This window comes from Cydia amplana, chromosome 4 (genome assembly GCF_948474715.1).
Source record: "Cydia amplana chromosome 4, ilCydAmpl1.1, whole genome shotgun sequence".
In the NCBI taxonomy this organism is placed as follows: domain Eukaryota; kingdom Metazoa; phylum Arthropoda; class Insecta; order Lepidoptera; family Tortricidae; genus Cydia; species Cydia amplana.
Genome location: NC_086072.1, coordinates 10479226 through 10498708, shown reverse-complemented (window position 1 = coordinate 10498708; position 19483 = coordinate 10479226). Strand labels below are relative to the sequence as shown.

Below are 19483 nucleotides of genomic sequence, written 5' to 3'. Positions count from 1 at the left end.
CAGTGGATATTGGAGGTTCCAGCTTGTAAGTGGTTGGATAATTATTTCATATTAGTCTCAGAATAGCTCGACATGTAGTAGGCTAAACCATAGATATCCGAAGTATAATGAGCAAACTGTTAAAATCATAAGTTTCTTTTTAGCGATCCATGATCACGATCAGTACCTATTAGGTATCTATGATTTACCCACACCTACAAGGTAACTATTTCCTCTTTTCGTGAAATATATCACAAGACAAAATAAATATAGTAAACTCAGCTACTTATAGAAACCTTGATAAAACTTAAGAAATACGCAATGCATTTGTTGTATCCATAAACGAGATTTCCTTTTATGATTTCCCATGAGTCCTTACAGAAAATGTTTAGGTCTCATGTGCTGATATTGTTTTATTTGTGATTATTAATCTAAAAATGTAGTCGGTGAACTGTTATTTCCATGTAACAAGACAGCCTTGCCATCAGGTGAACTTTTAACAAAAATCGGTTGGTAAAAACATCAATAAGAAAACGAAAATACTTAAAATATCAATATTAATTAATGAGGTTTATGAGATACTGGACTATTTTCGTGAACTAAATATTATCGCAATGTTAGGTTGCTTGGGTTTTGCTTCTACACTAAACCCATCAATATATTTCCGTGAAACAGTCTTGACGTGCGTGTATACATTACATATGTTTGAAAAAGTGGTTTAATATGTTTGAAGTAATAATTTTGTTATTCAAAGTTACCATGTAAATATTATATGACTAATAGGTACAATATTCATTAAAACAAACTATTTATGGCATAAGAAATGAAGCAACACACATTTAGGTATTTTAGGTACATATAGGTACATATACTCGTAAGCTCTGCAACAGCCAAAATGTACGAGTATGAGGTATTTGAAAACATTTCATTCACGTTGATTTTTTCCTTAGAAACAAAGGTAAAACCAGATCTTAAATATGCAGCTATCAACAATACCCTCTCAAAATATATCTTCGTACATCAATACAACTACATATAGATTTACTTTACGCAAAAGCTCACCGGTTTCAAAGAGACTCGGAGCTAATGAAGACGCTACGCAATAAAGTTTTAAGGACGACAGGTGTGACGGGAAGGAATACGAGTTCTGTTTGCAATTTCGCAATCCGCAGAGATGTACGATTGTACGCGGTGTGGAAGGGCTTAGTGTATTCTCACGGTGCTGCTGGGTTGAAACATTGGTGGTAGAGAGAATTAAAAAACATAATACGAAGTATTTTAATTGCATAAAATAAAATCTAAGGTACCGTCAGGCTAAGTCAGTTTTCATGAAAAATAATAAAATGTTTCGACTTATTCCTATCCAAAACTTGTGTAAAAGTTAGGTTTAATTACTTTGCAAACTAATTTTGCTAAATACGTGCACAGTTTCTATACTGCTAAATAAAAACTTTAAAATGACGGTACTGTAAGTAAATATTAAGGCGGGATTCCATCAGAGTCCGGCCGCACAGCATATTGAGTATAAAAATGGTTGTTCCGCACAGTGATGATGGATGTTCTTCGACATCCTTTTGGTAGGGTGTGTGAGGTCTCTGTCGCATTTCTGCTTCGGATACTGTTTCCAGTCGCGCCCCATCCTTGTGGGGCGATCTTCCGTCGTCATTTGTGGACGACTGTGAAATCCGTTGTGGGCCAGCTTTATCGCTACCGGCCGTTAGCCAACCCCACGACCCCTAGCCTGGTGATACCGTTTGAGCGGGGCCAGGTTTTGGGGCCGCAGAGAAGGTGACCGGCAGCGTAAGCTGGCGTGTGCTTCGGGCCTGTGAAGGCGTCATTCCGCACAGTGGCGGAATCCCGCCTTTATATACTGATTCTCACCCACAGAGTAGCCAACATAATCCGTACGCTGTGTAAGCCAATGGTTGGCGTGTAGGGCAGTGTGCGTGGGTGACGATCAGTGAGTTTGTCACCCGGCCCGCGCCGCCCGCCGACAATTTAAGCGCTCAAGCCTTTGTTGCCTCGCAATACTTCCAGTTATGTTGCATTGATGGAAATTTAAATGAGAAGCTTTGTTTTTTAACTCGTCCTTTGTCATTGTAACAATAGAGGAGTAAGTACCTATTCGAATGCAAATCAAATGCAACCAAATAATAAGCAAATAACATAGTCATTATTTTTATTGTACTGTCGTCAGAACTCGGTTTTGTTCCAGTAATCTCTTTTAGGCCAATCAAATTGGGTTTATTCGAAGAATTAATTTCACACCTCCTGGGATTTCATAAACTCGGATTTCACGTATTTAGAACCAATAGAAGGTATTAAAACGATATCTAGCTTCTTGAGAATTAATTCTTGAAAATGGTTTTTTTTAGATCTTATTTGATTGGCTTATTTCGGCAAGTCAATGACATATCGTACTGGATTGATTGGTAACTAGTCTTTAAGTCTATAGTAACTCGCCACTCAAATAGTTTCCCTCGGCATAGGTAATGTTAGATATCCATATTGTTAAATAAATATTTAAACAGTAATTGTGTTGAACTAAACAGACTGTGCAACTATTATTCATATGCCATAACTCATAATTTCATAGAAATAAAAATCGCTGCAGACTTATCTTGGGCTAACTCTTGGCACCATCATTCGATGCGAGAGGTGTACTTGTCAACGTCCGTTACGTAAACTTGTACCACCATTGGTTGATTAGATATAAGAAGTACATGTTCGCCATTCAGGTATTTACGAGAGCGAACCGGGGAAGCTGCGATAATTCTCATAACTTACCGAAGAAATAACCCTATGTAGTAAGCACAGATCCACTAGAATGTAAACGTAAGCATCATTATAAAGTAAAATCTGTGGTTGCAAGTAGGTATATGCCCAAGTATTCGTGTTGCATCTCTTTCTTTAATGGCTCTAATGAACGTCCAATTCAATAAAAAAAACTGTATTATTATTATGCGTTATGGGCAGATAGTGGCTATATATGTATTCTAGGATAACATTTGTTCTGGGTTTTTCGTATACCCATAGGTACCGCCCTTATAATAATAGAGCGGGTAAATTGTACTGTCCCCAGGCACAATGACGGGTGCATCACGCAAATTGTGTTCCCTCACACACATGCGTTATAACTCCACACACACAAACTCTTACTGTAAATAGAAGATGCGCCGCTCATTGTATCGCACATAAATCGCATTTGCATTTCATTCATTTGTTGACGATGCGCTACACGAACGAAATAACGTGCGACACACATAAAGCCTAATACATACAGAGTGTATTTGTTCCGTGGTAGGGGTGTTTGCGCATGCTGAGCAGCGATATCGAAGACTTCTGTTTAAACATGCCCTGTGTGCTTCAAGCTTAAACGCTCCGCTAACAATAGCCACGAAATATTTCGGTTTGCATCTACAAGCTGGAAAATTGTAGCATTAATGCCAGCAATAGCAGCAAAAAAACGCCTATAAAAGAAGGTACGTATGTATTTAGGTATCAAACCATAGTATTAGTAGAGTTTCAGCCTTCTTCGTCGAGGAAAATAAAACTTAAAAAAGCAATGAAGCATGAACATGTTCGGTTCGGGACTTCACTTGCTCACGAAAGATTCGCGCCGTGAATCGCGCCATATAAATGCAGAGAGGCCTTATTGCTCTGACTATAACGACAAACTCAGCTATGTTCGTGTCCTCGAAAATGTTGCAAATTTGATGTTTCTATATGGCGTATCGTATAACACAAAGGGTCGCGGCTAATTATTCCTGGCTATAATTGGGTAACTGATACCTCAACGTACCGACACAAAAGGCTTTCGTTAATCTATATTAGTGGTTAATGATTAGTGTAGTGCGGCCGTTCTCAATAAATTTTATATGTATGCGTCTTATTTCATTACCGCGACCCCATATACAACGCATGTAAAACGCATCATATATCATAATGTATACAGTAGGTAGTTTAGGCGACTTGAGAAAAGTCTTGACAAGACTGTTATAGAATCCCAGGTAATGTTCTCTCTCTAAACGTTCAACCACGCGGTGTTAAAAACTGATGGGTATACACCCGCTGGACCATCTTAACACTAAAATGTCAAATCCTCTCGACCCTTAAGCATGTGGATTGGATTCCAAAGTAGCAACATAAAAAGACACCTCGCACCATTTCACGCCGACACTGACAGGACAATTAAACTAAAGCAAACATTCTACTCAACCGACGGCAAGTCTGCGAGAGTTGTGCTGATTACTAACTTGCTAGTCCGCCATAGTTTCATTTTATGTTGCCATGTATAAAAATTTATCTGAATTTATACAAATCTTAAGCTACCCATATCCTATATACTAGATAACAAATTAATCTGTATAAATATAAGCACGACGACGTTTCCAGAACTAATCAATTTAAATACAATGAAAATGTTGTGTTGTGCTAACCTAGTTTTTACACAGTTTTTATCTGAATGAAAAAGTTTCTACATACAGGGTGGATTTTCTTTTTGGGTCAGTGAGGGCGGCTACCAGATCCCGTGCTGCTACAAGAAAACGGTCTTAGAAGACCTTCCCTCGATTTCAAATTAATGAAGATTGGCTTTTACAGATTTTGGAAAAAACATACAGGATGCGCGAAAAACGTCATTTTTGACAAACTTTTTTTTTGATGTCAATCGATCCCATTTCTATTGAGAATCAAAAGCTTGTATGGAAGCAAAACAAAATTTCCGGCTAGAAAAGCCACAAATCGAGGAAAACTTTTCCCATACAATTTGTATGAAAATGAAAACTTTTATTTTTCACGTGCTATTTTTGTATGCCAATCGATTCCATTTCTATCCAGTATCAATAGTTTCCTAGGGGTCAACTTACGGTAATGTACTAAGAAACCACAAATTAAAGAAAACTTTTTCCATACATTTACTATGGAGAAAACGTGAAATTTAATTCCGTTTTCTATCTGGCCAATCAGTCCTGTTACATTTAAGAACCATAATACTGTATGAAGACATTGCTGTAGGACTGATGGGCGAGGTAGAAAATTGTGAATAAAATTTCACATTTTCTCCATAGTAAATGTAAGGAGAAAGTTTTTATTAATTTGTGACTTTTTAGTACATTTTCGTAAGTTGACCCCTAGGAAACTATTGATACTGGATAGGAATGGAATCGATTGGCATACAAAAATAGCATGTGAAAAATAAAAGCCAATTAGCTTTGATACTACTAGACCAATTGAGTTAAAATTTGTTATAAAAACGTACCTACTGTGAGTCGGTCACTCAAAGACGGACAACTAACGTAAATAAGTGAAGTAAATGAAGTTTAAACGCAGCGGCCATTTTTGGGGGGTAACTTAGTGTTAGCGACGTGCTCATATTTTGTTATTTTGTATTGCTAAATGTTGTTTAATATATAATTAGGTAGATCAAGAAACCTAAACTTAAGGGTAGTTGTAACAGTGGCCGCGAGCCGCAATTCTAGTTTTGTATGTGCGCCGTATGACAAACCAGTCGGTCCATGCTATCCGCGCGAGCGCACGTACGCACAACTGTAATTTCGAGCTTTCTATTTTGTGTACCTATTTGTGTGTGTTTTGCTAATATAAGCTGTTAAAAGTTCTACCGTGTTCACCATTTCGCCGCGGCGAGACCCTATACCCAACAAGTGGTCTTCGAGCCGAATCTATACGCATGTTCCACACGCCGCCGCGTACCGTTATGGTGAAAACTCGTCGTACCGCACGAAAAGAACGCGAGCAGCTACAGATGGAGGATAGCGCATCCAAGTTGGAAGAACAGCCTGAACAACAGCCAGGACCAAGCCATTTTCAAACGCCTAAAATGAGTAGTGTGAAATCGGAACCTAAGGTATTTGTCGCGCCGGTCAAAGTGCTGCCGCCATTGTGCAGTGTGTCGAAACCGTTATCCGCGCCGCCGCCATTACCCGTTTCATGCAAATCTAAATCAAAACGATCAGTGTCGTCGTCTGTGCTGGCACAAAGAAAGAGGTTACAATTAGAGGCTGAAAGAAAAAAGGCTGAAATTAGGATGCAACTAATAGATAAGGAGCTAGAGGCCGACCTAGCCGATTTAGAAGATGGTAATATATACAGTTCACAAGCTAGCGAGGATGGTACACGTCCTGATGTGGAACAGTGGATGGAACACAGCGAAAAAGAGCTGGAGAAGTCGCAGCCCGCCCCCGTAGATGGTCTAGAAACGGGCGACCTGCACCAGTCGGCGGCACCCGTCGCCGGCTCTGATGGGACAATCCAGCTACTGGCCGCTGCCGTGAAGAACCTGACGGTTGCCTCCGTCCACAATAAACCAAACGCCAACTTACTGAGCCGTATTTGTACGCCGCGGGATTTACCTGAATATTCTGGAGATCCACTCGAGTGGCTGCATTTTAAGAAGGCGTACGAAGAGTCGACAGACGTGTGCAACTTTAGTCCAAAAGAAAACCTCTGGAGGCTGCGAAAGTGTCTACGCGGAGCTGCCAAGGAAACCGCATCAGCTCTGCTCATGAGTGCTGCTTCACCTGAACGCATAATGGCTACACTGGAGCTACGTCACGGTGATCCGGAATACATAATTAGCAGACTAGTGCAGGATATTAGAAAGCTGCCGCCTATGTCTTCAGAGTACCAAAAAGATATTATTAACTTTTCCATAAAGGTACAAAACTTCGTCGAAGCCGTGAAAGTGGTGGGACGCGAAGAGTACGTCCAGGGACTAAGTATTGTGCCACTACTGATATCTAAACTTCCCACAGTGCTCGTGTCTAAGTGGTCCGATTTTAGTTACCCGTTAATCAAAGCTGGAACAAAATCACGCTTAAGCATTATGTCCGATTTTCTAAATACGGAAGCTATGAAGATAGCTACTACTGCCAATATACACCTGCAAGGTCATCGATCCGAGCAACAGAAGTCTAAACAACACGATAACGTTCGACCGCAAGCTATTTTATTACAAACCGAACGACAAAGTGGCAAGAAAACCGATCAGACAGACAAGTGTAATTTTTGCCGCGCTCAGCCAAATCATAATCTGTCCGAATGTAAACCGTTTAAGCGGGCATTACGTAAGGTGCGGTGGCAGTATGTTAAACGCAATGGAATATGTTTTAAATGCTTAGATTCACGCCATGAGAGAGAAACATGCCCAGCGCCGGTGTGCGATAAGGACGACTGCGGAGGGATGCATCACAGACTTCTGCACTTCGATAACAAAAATCGTCAGGAGGCGAGCGCCGGCGAGGTCCCTGAACCCGCGCCGCGATCAGCTGATGCACCTATACCGGAAGTAGTGAACTGTGTCACCGCGAGTAGCAACAGAGTTGTACTTAAAACTGTTCCCGTACGTATTCGTGCAAAAAACGGCAATGTTATCGAAAGTAGTGCTATGCTTGACGATTGTTCTTCAGTGACGGTAATAAGTGCTAAATTAGCACAGCGCGCAGGACTTACCGGGTATCGCGAATCTATGCACGTGTGCGGTCCGTGGAAACAAAGTGACGTAACATGTGATAGCACGGTGGTGAAGTTAGAGCTTTATGATAAAGACAATAACGTTCATTCTATTAGGGCACGAAGTGTTAATGACTTATGTTTACCTGAGCAAGATTTAGCGCCAGTTGATTGTAGTAAATATCAGTATTTAAATGCAATACAGAGCGAACTTAAAAATGTTGTTACTAAGCCAGAAATATTAATTGGTCAGGATAATTACCATTTAATTGTGCCATTGAGAATATTGTCAGGCAAATTATATGAGCCGCCGTACGCAACACTTTCTCCATTAGGGTGGTGTATTCACGGTAAAATTCGTGTGTCTGGAGCGACGCGCGGTGCGAGCGCTGGGCCGGTTCACTCCACGCTGCTGGTGGGCGCGCCGCCGATGACGGCGGGCGACCGGAGCGAACAGCGCGCGCTTCAGGACTTGCACGAAGAGGTACGGCGCGCGTTCGAGCTGGACTCCGTGGGAGTGGCAGGTAAGCCTCGCCAGAACAAGGACGACGTTAGGGCCGTCGAACACCTTGAGCGTACCGCTCAACTCATTAATGGAAGGTGGCGCGTGGGCTTACCATGGAGGGATCCAGACTGCTCGATGCCTGACACTCTGCCGCATGCGCTAAAAAGGCTAAAAGGAGTCGAGCGCAAGATGGCCAGGGACTCTGAATATGCGAAAAGGTATGCCGAGCGAGTACAACATTTATTTTCTAATAATTTTGCCAGGGAACTAATGGACACTCAGCGCACGCCAAAGACATTTCATTTGGCTCACTTTGGCGTGGACAACCCTAATAAAAAAAAGCTAAGGCTTGTCTTTGATGCAGCAGATAGTTCCGCGGGTTCGTGTTTAAACGACTATCTGCTCAAGGGCCCGGATCTACTGACGTCACTATGGGGAATAATGCTGCGCTTTAGGGAAAATCGTATCGCAGTATCCGGAGACATAAAAGATATGTTCCTACGCATCCAGATCCACCCACAAGATCAAGACGCCCTGAGATTTCTTTGGCGGGACAACCCTGCGGAACCCGTCAAAACGTACGTAATGACATCCCTAATATTCGGTGCAAAATGCTCGCCGTTTGTTGCGCAGTTTATTAAAAATAAAAATGCTCTGCGCCACGAGCACACCGAGCCGGCTGCTGTCGACGCGATTTGCAACTCTCACTACGCAGACGACTACATTCAAAGTTTGCCAGACGAGGAGACAGCAATAAAAATGGTAGGTACAATATCAAAGATACACGCGGAAGGTGGGTTCGAGATTCGCAATTGGACGAGCAATAGTACATCTGTGCTCGACAGCGTGCCAAATGAAACTCTCGGTACTGCTGCTGTAAAGTTTAAAATGGATCAGCAGTTCGAGGGCGAGCGGACGCTCGGTCTCATCTGGTTCCCGGCTACGGACGAACTGGGGTTCGACGTATCGCTAAAACGTATTCCTGAGCAGATTGTTTTAGGCCACCAAAGGCCTACTAAAAGGATTATGTTAAAAGTAGTCATGTCTATTTTTGATGTATTTGGATTTTTGGCGCCTTTTACCATACAGGGTAAAATCATGCTCCAGGATACGTGGCGATCGGCCACTGGCTGGGATGAAGAAATTCCCGATGATATCTACACTAGATGGGTAAAGTGGCTCGATTTATTACAATTAATAGGTCGCGTGCGGATACCTAGATGGTATCAGAAAGCAACCATAGGTGCGAGCGAGACGGAGCGATGTTCCCCCGCTGCAAACAATACCGGTGCTACGACGAGCGCTACGACGGCTGCTACGCCTCCCGCTACGCCGCGCTCCGGGCCGAAATCGACTACGAGCGCGATCGCTGCAAGTGTAGGTATTATAAATAATTATAATAACTTGCAATTGCATTTGTTTTCGGATTCATCTTCAAAGGCTATGTGTGCTGTAGCATATTGGAGATGGGAAACAAATGGGCAGGTTTATGTAGCCTTTGTTGCTAGTAAATGCAAGGTCACACCTGTTAAACCGTTGACCATAAACAGATGTGAACTTCAAGGGGCTTTACTGGCAGCGAGATTGGCCGACAGCGTGCTGCGCGAACATAAGGTAACTACAGCGCAACGGTACTTCTGGTGCGACTCGGCGTGTGTTTTGCATTGGCTCCGGAATGATACTCGCAGCTACAACATATTTATCGCAAACCGGTTGGGCGAAATAGACGAGTTATCGCGCGTTAATGAATGGCGTTATATACCTACGAAGTTAAACATCGCCGATGTAGCTACAAGAGAGGCTTATGATGACTCCATATTTATGAACGAGTGGTTTTATGGTCCAGAGTTTCTTCACGCCGACGAATCGCAATGGCCGAGTGATGCGGTGAGCCCTGAAATAAATGAACTTACTTTAGAGTATGTTAATATAGTTCATAGCGAAAGTGATGACTTACCTGTACCGGACGCCACGCGATTCTCTTCATGGCTGCGCTTGCAGAGGGCGACGGCAGCTGTTTTAAAATTTATTGACAGGTGCAAACATCGTTCTGCGGACATTGACTGCGCGCTGATGGCGCGAGCTGAACAACTGCTGCTAAAACAAGCGCAGCAGGAGTCATTCGGTAACGACATCGCCGCCATAAGGAATGGCAACATTTTGGACCGCAGCAGTAAACTTCGTCATTTGTCGCCGTTTTTAGATGAAAATGGCCTTCTCCGATGCAGTGGACGCATAGATGCCGCACCAGATGTTGCGCTGGAAACAAAGAGGCCTATTATACTGGACGGCAAGCATGCGGTGTCTAGACTGCTAGTCAGAAGTTATCACGAAAGGTACGCACATGGAAACCACGAGGGAGTCGTGAATGACCTGAAACAAAAGTACTGGTTATTTAGACTACGTCCGACAGTGAAATCTGTAGTAGCCGGCTGTATGTTTTGTCGCATCAAGAAGGCAAAACCTGAGGTACCTAGAATGGGAAACTTACCGGAGGCACGTCTTGCGCATCACCAACGTCCCTTCACGTACTGTGGTCTTGATCTGTTCGGGCCGATGGAGGTGACAGTCGGGAGACGCCACGAATTGAGATATGGCGTACTGTTCACTTGTCTTACGCTGCGGGCGATACACCTGGAACTTGTTAATTCACTTACCTCGGACTCGCTTATCATGGCTCTGCGGCGTATGGCGGCGAGACGTGGGTGGCCTAAGTACCTATTCTCTGACAATGGGACAAACTTACGCGGCGCTGACACGGAGTTAAAAAGATCACTGCAGGAACTGGATGTAGAGGACCTGAAAAACAAAGGTGTTAATTGCGGAGTACAGTGGACTTTTATTCCCCCCGCCAGCCCACACTGGGGTGGGGCGTGGGAACGTCTGATTAGGAGTGTGAAGACGTCGTTAAAGGTAATCCTGAAGGAGCGCGCCCCTAGAGACGAGGTACTGTCCACATTGATGACGGAGGTGGAGAATATGGTGAATGGGCGTCCGCTAACCCATGTCTCCGTTGAGCCTGGCAGCGAGGAGACGCTTACACCTAATCATTTTCTGATTATGGGGCGAGCGTCAAACTTACCTGTCGTAGGGAACTTTGATGACTCCGATCTTTTTTCTCGAAAGCAGTGGCGTAAGTCTCAGAGGCTCGCCGACATGTACTGGACACGGTGGGTCAAGGAGATTTTGCCGGACCTCATACCGAGAACCAAATGGACCCAAGAGCAAAAGCCACTACAGGTAGGTGATTTTGTTCTCATTGTAGATCCGGCTGCGCAGAGGAACGTGTGGATAAAAGGCGTTATCCAGCAAGTCTACCCTGGCAGAGACGGTCGCATAAGGGTGGTCGAGGTAAAAACTAAGTCTGGAACTTTGAAACGTTCTGCTTCGCGCGTCGCTCGTATTCCAGTAGGTATTGAGTGCTGAGTCAGCACTCAGGGTGGGGAAATGTTAGCGACGTGCTCATATTTTGTTATTTTGTATTGCTAAATGTTGTTTAATATATAATTAGGTAGATCAAGAAACCTAAACTTAAGGGTAGTTGTAACAGTGGCCGCGAGCCGCAATTCTAGTTTTGTATGTGCGCCGTATGACAAACCAGTCGGTCCATGCTATCCGCGCGAGCGCACGTACGCACAACTGTAATTTCGAGCTTTCTATTTTGTGTACCTATTTGTGTGTGTTTTGCTAATATAAGCTGTTAAAAGTTCTACCGTGTTCACCATTTCGCCGCGGCGAGACCCTATACCCAACACTTAGAAAATAAAAAAAAGACTTTTGCAAATTATCTGTGACATACAAAGGAAGAAGGTAAAGCTTGTTTTGAAATTTATGGAAATAGGCTAAATAAAAATAATAAAAACAATAGAGGAAAACGGATAAGCGGGAGTCGTTCTTAAGGGAAAATAATCAAATTACGGTATCCTTAGGGCGCAAGTCCGACTTGCACTTTGCCGATTTTTTTTTGGTGTTGGGGTCTCATACCTCAATGTTTGATAAATGATACTACATACGTACCTACTCGTAGATATACATACGAGTACTATAATTTTATGAAATTGGTAACTTCATTCATTTAATATTATAGGTATAGGTACATATATTTTAATGTACTTATTGTATTTACTTATCTCATACTCGAAATGGTTTGTTTTTTTTTCATTTAATTTTACCCTTGAACTATTTATACTTAAATAAAAATATCCTGAGTGACTAAAGGGTTTCTCAACCCTTGATTATCAATCGACTATTTTTGGCTTTATTCATCTGAAAGCATATGGCAACACTGCTCTAAGTACACTAGCAAATTATAATACCAGAACCATTGTGCTTGCTGTGAAATGATGTCTCGCCTTGTTGCTTGGCACCAACTTGTCATCCAAAGGTGCGAGTTAGATAATTATTTTTGCTTGAACTAGTTTGATATAATAATATATACTCAAAGTAAAGACTATTTATCACTAACTAGCGACTCGCCCCGGCTTCGCACGGGTTAACAAATTATACATAAACCTTCCTCTTGAAAGTCTTGAATCACTCTATCTAATTAAAAAAACCGCATCAAAATCCGTTGCGTAGTTTTAAACATCTAAGCATATAGGTACATATTAGGGACAGACAGCGGGAAGCGACTTTTTGAAGTGAAAACTTCTTTAGCGGCGCTGGGCACTTTTTGAGGTGGGGAAAAAATGATAAACTCGAGACAGCGTAAGGCGATCACGTGACCGTAAGGTTTAGATGGCCACTCATTTAGATGGCATTTAAATCAATAAAGAAAAACTCAATGACATAATTCAATAAAGCTACATCTTGATGAAATCGCTAATAAAAGTGAACTCTAGTACTGGTGAATAAAACTCAAAATATCATTACCAAATATATTTAGATGCGAGGTCTGCAAGGTAACTTTACAATTTCTATTCGAATTTTAAACAATTAATTGAATTTCTAATTTTAAACAAGCTCACTGACCAGCAATTTCGGAACTAAAGTTTTTCAATAGAAAGGAGGATGGGTCAATTATACATAGTGCTGCAGACATTTTGGACTAGTCATTGAATTTTCACTTCTGTCGGCACTCCCGGAGTGCAACCCGTTGTTTTTTTTACAAGTACTACGAGTATGTAGTGAAAAGTTGGTTTTATCAAAGTTTAGCGGGATCTGAATAACAAACGATTAGCACCTATAAAGACACGCACATTTAACCTTAAGTGTTACAGTGTATGTATATGCCATTTTTAATTTATGGTACAGTGGGCCAAGAAAGTGGTCTACCAGTTTTGACAAAAGTTTCTGCGAGATCTAACGATCGCTAAGGTTGAATTTTTTAACGGAGTTTAAAGTAAATCGACCTTGTTTTCTCATGACGTTCAAAAACGAACCTCAACCGTAGGGTGGTAGAAAACATTTTTGGCCGACTGTACATGGTAGTGGTACACTTGGTCATGCACCTAATATTTCTCATTAATCATAGATCTACCCTAAACAAGTACCTACGCAATATACCTAAACCTATTACTCTAATTTCTTCTGAAAGCCTAATATTTCATAGTATGTTGATTTCCATTGATAAAGTATACTAACATCCAATTCTGTGAGTGAATAGTAGGATAAATAAGTTTTCCACGAAAATATCCTAATAATATTCGGGAAGCGGGTGGATAAAGCCGGGCAATTGTCGAAGTCCGCATTGAATGTGAGGATTCAATTTTCTTGGACGCCGAGGTTGCCAGTTGCCACCCACGCCACGGATTCAATCAGCCGCAAAGGAAATTAAACTGTTGAATTATTAACGGATTCAAAGATATAATAACCCCTTATAACTGCCTCAAATACCTACTAAATTATCCCCTTACATATTTTGACAAAGGATCTGTTCATGAAGAGAATATTTAATACAAATAGAATATTAAACATCTACTTAGATACAAAGAAAATAACTAGTCATAGGGAGGGCTGAAGAGCAAATTATAAAATGTAAATGAGTACGAGTATATAGATACCTTATACATACTTAATATACACACATATACTTATAATTAATATACAACACGTTTTGCTATAAGTAATTTATAATCTATGTTTTTGTTAACGCTGGTTTATTAATTAACAAAGCTGTAATCAAGTCTGTACTCAAATAACCTTCCAGACCATTTGTCACAGTAAAGTTGCAAAAGTTTAGGCGGCCGTAGAAAGAGTTCCGGAAGTGGATGGACCCCCGGTGTCGGTCCTCAAGATTGATGACTTCCCTCCCACGTTTGTTTGGGTGTCCACTCTTCACAAATGTACCCTTTATTTTCATTAACATATACGCTTTCACAATCCTCGTTAATGACTCGATTTCTGTAGGACCCTGGACTTTCCCTAATCTATACTACCTTTTTATTATTGCTGCGACGAAAACATACCTATGCTTTTTTTAAACTAGACGTAGAACCCTTTAGAAAACACAAGGAAAGGTACAAAGGTTTTTCTCATCTAAATAAATATTTCTCTTAATAAATACGAAGGCTTTATCGTTCAGCGGACTTTGTTTTCCCGGTTTAATTATTACCAATCTCTTAATAAAAGCTCCGACGCTCAGTTAGATAAATTAAAGCCGAGGAATTCAAATTTAATAAACCGGGGAAGGTGTTTAACGTCGATTCTCTATATCAATAACGGTCTGAATTTAATTTGGCCGAGTCCCTTTCACCTACGATATTTCATAGATATTTGCCGACAATATGAATAATTCAAAAGGAGAGTGTGGCGCGAAAGAGTCTCAAAGGGAAGACGAGCTCCTATCAGAGTTTAAAATTGACGGTTCTATCGCGTCTGCTTGCTCGCTACCCACTTTGCATAGACTTCAGACATTTAAATGTAGTTACGATCTTAAAACATACCTATCTAAATCTTCATTATTTACCAATAATTTCACCATGACTAAATATTTGTCTATAGTTGAATACCTCCCTACTTACTTACCTAAATGAAATAGACAGTCAAAATTACACAACTCAAGCGTAATACAATTTATTCTTAAAAACATACTTTAATCCTCACTTTATTAACACAGGCGCTTTTTATCATTACCTGAAATCTACCTTTTTACGTCTTGACACAAATAAGAGCAAAATTACAAATCCATTCAATACCCTTTTTGTTCGTGACAGCATGCCGTAGCGCAATGCATCAAATTACCAAGATCAGAGCAAGTCACGACCTCCAAATTTTATGGTGTATCGACACATGCTGAATTTCTGAGCGTTCACTGGTACTGGTACTGTAAATATACTTTTGAAAAAAAAGACATCTGCACGAACTAAGACATTAATTTACGAAATCGTTTAATATTATTTAGAACAAATTTTCCGATATGACTTGTGAAAACTTGGTTACAGGCCAATTCAAGTTTTAGTTATTCGATCTGTTTCCGATATGATACTGATCTGTCGGTGTGAAAAGTGACATTTCTTGAACCAAAAACTGCTAAATATTGAACTATCCATTAATTGAATTTACTATAATAAGCACTCAAAGGGACAGACACTCATACAGTCATAGTAAAATATTCAATTCACGCTAAACAAGAAAACCTTACTAAATTTCGGCATTAAAGTGCAGTGTCTCGGCCATTCAAAACACTAGGGGCAGGAGATACCACGTTAATACTTGATAGTAGGGTGTTATCATGTATGTACACATAGGTACGGGCATGAACGAGGTATCATGTCATAGGTACATAAAGGGTTTACAGGAACTTTAAAGTACCTTATTGATAAAACCGCGATGAAATCCGCTCATTACGCGTTTAGAAGTGCAAACACAGATTACATTATATTTAGCAGACACTTACACGAACATTTTACAGGTTTACCATCAGGTCATTACAAGCGTCTCTCGCGTTCTTCAAAAGGACATAATAATCAATGTTTCCGTGCCTCATTAAAAAAAATGCCTTACAACATCTAATATTACACATGTTACGAGTACAAAACGAATACCGTGCTATCACGAAAAACCCTATGAGATTTATTTTCGTTCGTAGATGTATTCAATTATAATCGGATCGTTTTATTTGTTGTATCGCAGATCCAACAGTTTGCAACAGCTTACGCAAACGCAAACTTGTGAGTGCGACGCATCAATAATCGGATTTGAATTAGATAATGACCAACCCTGGATATGTCATTGTTTCTTAGAGTCTGTGCGAAAAGAGAAGAGTCGTGGAATGTATGGCTAATCTACGCGTTAGTCTCACGTTTATCTACTCCCTATTATGTAAATAAGTAGGTATGTGACATGCATCAAAACCCCAGTACTTTAGTGTTGAAAAGGAAACAGACATATATTTGTTGTTATTTTCCATTAAAGTGGATTAACGACAACAATGCATTATTCTGTTTATGTATTAGAGTAGCGTATCTGGTTTAAATTACGTAATGCTCGAAATGTAATCTATGGTGGCAGCTCCCGAGTGCCACATTCCCGACACGTCCTTTTCATTCAAATCAGTGTCGACCTCCCGTTGCAAAGCGAACACTTTATCACTGTATGCGAATAAAACATATCTGAAACGGATTAAAAATGTACGATTGTGAAACGAATGGGCTCAAGTTTATTTTAAAACAGTTTAAGTACAGGGAACTTGCCTCGCGAGTCAGTATCGAACAGAAAATTGAAAGGCTGCCAGAAGAAGTATTAAATAAAATTGTGCACTGTATTGCAGTTTTTATTAGACTGACGATAGAGAAGGTATACTGTTTTAGAGTGTATACGCGTAACTCCATTTTATAAACGCTACGGTTACTACGTAATAGTAAACAGTTTGGCGGTTTGGTTTTATTTCTGGAAAGTCTTCATTAGATATGTCTCAATTTGGGAGAATTTGTACACTCGGAAGGTTCCTTTAATTTCGTTAAGTGACTTTTCCTGACAATGTTCGTTTCACGTGCATTTATGAGACAAATGTCAGGTATATTTGTTTTTAGGCTCGGAATAGAATGATTATAATTTTATTATAATTTATTATGAGTTAGTTAGGGAAATTCTTTATTTTAAAATGTTTGTTTGTGCAGCCGTAAGGGGCTACCTGCGGTTTTCATCGATTTTTGACAAGTTTTGAACCGTATCTCCTAGGTAGTTAGGTAGAGTTAGACCAAGATAAGTCTGCAACGATTTTGATAGCATCCGCAGGGCAAGTGTTATTTATAAGTCATAATTTAGCATAATTTAGTCATAATAGCGTGCGACTTGCAATCCGGAGGTCGCGGGTTCGAACCCCGGCTCGTACCAATGAGTTTTTCGGAACTTATGTACGAAATATCATTTGTATTTACCAGTCGCTTTTCGGTGAAGGAAAACATCGTGAGGAAACCGGACTAATCCCAATACGGGCCTAGTTTACCCTCTGGGTTGGAAGGTCAGATGGCAGTCGCTTTCGTAAAAACTAGTGCCCACGCCAATTACTGGGATTAGTTGCCAAGCGGACCCCAGGCTCCCATGAGCCCTGGCAAAATGCCGGGACAACGCGAGGAAGATGAAGATGATGAATTTCATAGAAGTTTGACGATTAAAATTTCCCGAAAGTCGTCGTATATAAGCATGTGAAGGGTAATAACAGAGATATAACAGTATATAACATGAAATGTCGAACAAAGTAATAATAATAGAACCTTCTTTACTTTCCTATTGAACCCGCTCGAATCGGATAAAACTTCTAAAATAATAACTTTCAGATCTCCATCATCCACTCTCCGTTGACAAGTTTATCACACACGTGGCTATTTCAGCTAAAATGAAAATGGAATACAAGACAAACCCATTCAAATCCCTTTAGAGACGAGTGTAGACGAGAACTTTGTTTTGCAACTTAGGGTTCCGCTGGCACGTATTTAACCGGGCATCCAAATAACAGGAAAATAAAAAAAATATAGAAATGGATACTAAAATTAATAGGTTAGCATCAAAATCAATGCTTTATAATATCTACATATATATATTTATGGAACACCATACCTTATATCTATTGTATATAGATGCTGCTGTTTCATATTTTAGATTTGCGTAAAATAATAAACCAATATAAATTATGAACACAAATATAATAAATGCTCGACTTTAATGAAATCAAAAGGATGCCATTTTTTTTTATGGAAGAGGAAATTGAAAAGGTACGTATTTTATCTAACTTGTGAAACTCAATAACCGGTAATATTAAGAAAAAGTATAACGAATAATGGCAACACAAGTAAAACATGCTCACTAAAACATGTTTGTACTTATAAATCCTAGGTTTCGTTAGATTAAATGCGGATTCTAGTCTTTTTTTTTTAATGAAATTTGGGAAACTTGCTAAAAACATGAAGATAAGCCTAATAAGTAAGTGATAGTTGTCTTTTCAGGTAGCTATGTTATAAGAAATAGTAAGAATTGGGTTTTCAGGTGGATCTAGTTAGTTTTTCACTAACACATCGTAAAGGAACGGTCTATTGAAGGGTTTTGCCCAGGAAAAGGGGTAAGGCCTCTGGCACCTCCGGCAGTAACACATCTCTCGTCAATAAAACATCCATGTGTCAACGCCTCGAGTGCCTCCGCACGTGCCACGCGCTCTTCGATTACTATAACATATCGACAATACGTGTTTACTTTTGACAGCCATACTTAATGTTCCGCATTTAAGTTACGCAGAAAGTATTGCAAGAAATTGGAAATAATGTTTCACGCTAAAGAACTTTTCGATAAAGGGTAGTGGTTTATGATACTGCTCGTACGTAGCATAACTACGGATTTACTACGAGAGTTATGTAGTAGATCCTACGCGTAATCGGATTAAATTATTAGTATAGGTACGCGTTCCGGAACGGAAGGCCTATTCTCTTTTGACAATTTGATATGGTTTTCATATTATTTTGATACGACATTGAGTTCAAAGTTAAAAGTTTAATGCGCCTATTCGCCCATTTATGACGACTCCATTGATATTATACAACGAATTACATCATATTTATTTAATAAACACTGAATGGTGAATATAAATACAAAAAATGTGAATCATAGGATACGAAAAACGAAATATTTGAAATTGGATTTAACACGCTTTATAAAATACAAAATAAATTTCAACATAAAGTCCTATTATGTTTGTAAATAGAATGTGCTTATGCCTAATACTTACGTATCCATAAATACACCCACGTAATCCGGTACTTCGTGCGTAATGCTACGGAATAAATGGTTAACAACGGTATAAAATACATTAACTCAGTACGGCATAGGTTTTAATTTCCGTCGGAGTAATGACGTAAAGTATCTGGCGTAATGCCGAATGCTGTGTAGGTCTATGACCATATTCGGAATCTAAAAATCAATACCAATATGATATCAATTAAATATGGACATTATGCTTGTAGATTGTTCTAAGGATAACCCTACGCATAAAACGAAATGTGCCTATTGTTTATGTGTGATTTCATTGTGACCTCAGAGGTTATATTTCTCATACTAATTTGATGCTAAAGCTTTTTCGTGTTTCAAAAAGAGTAGGTA

General features: G+C 40.1%; 2 protein-coding genes across 2 annotated transcripts in view; both read left to right on the top strand.

The window, feature by feature from the left end:
• Nucleotides 1-17141, top strand: part of LOC134663259 (potential E3 ubiquitin-protein ligase ariadne-2) — a 295209-nt gene extending 278068 nt beyond the window's left edge. Inside the window, exon 9 of the mRNA XM_063519669.1 lies at nt 17083-17141. The gene's annotated coding sequence lies outside the window, so the exon portion shown is untranslated. The remainder of the gene's footprint in view (nt 1-17082) is intronic.
• Nucleotides 5884-11380, top strand: LOC134647453 (uncharacterized). The gene has a single exon (XM_063501801.1). The coding sequence runs from the start codon at nt 6026-6028 to the stop codon at nt 11378-11380; it is 5355 nt and encodes a 1784-aa protein (XP_063357871.1). The 5' UTR covers nt 5884-6025.
• Nucleotides 17142-19483: the final 2342 nt, after the last annotated feature.

Excerpts from the sequence above, each read along its gene's own strand:
- LOC134647453 (XM_063501801.1), top strand. The coding sequence starts at position 6,026 with ATGCAACTAATAGATAAGGAGCTAGAGGCCGACCTAGCCGATTTAGAA.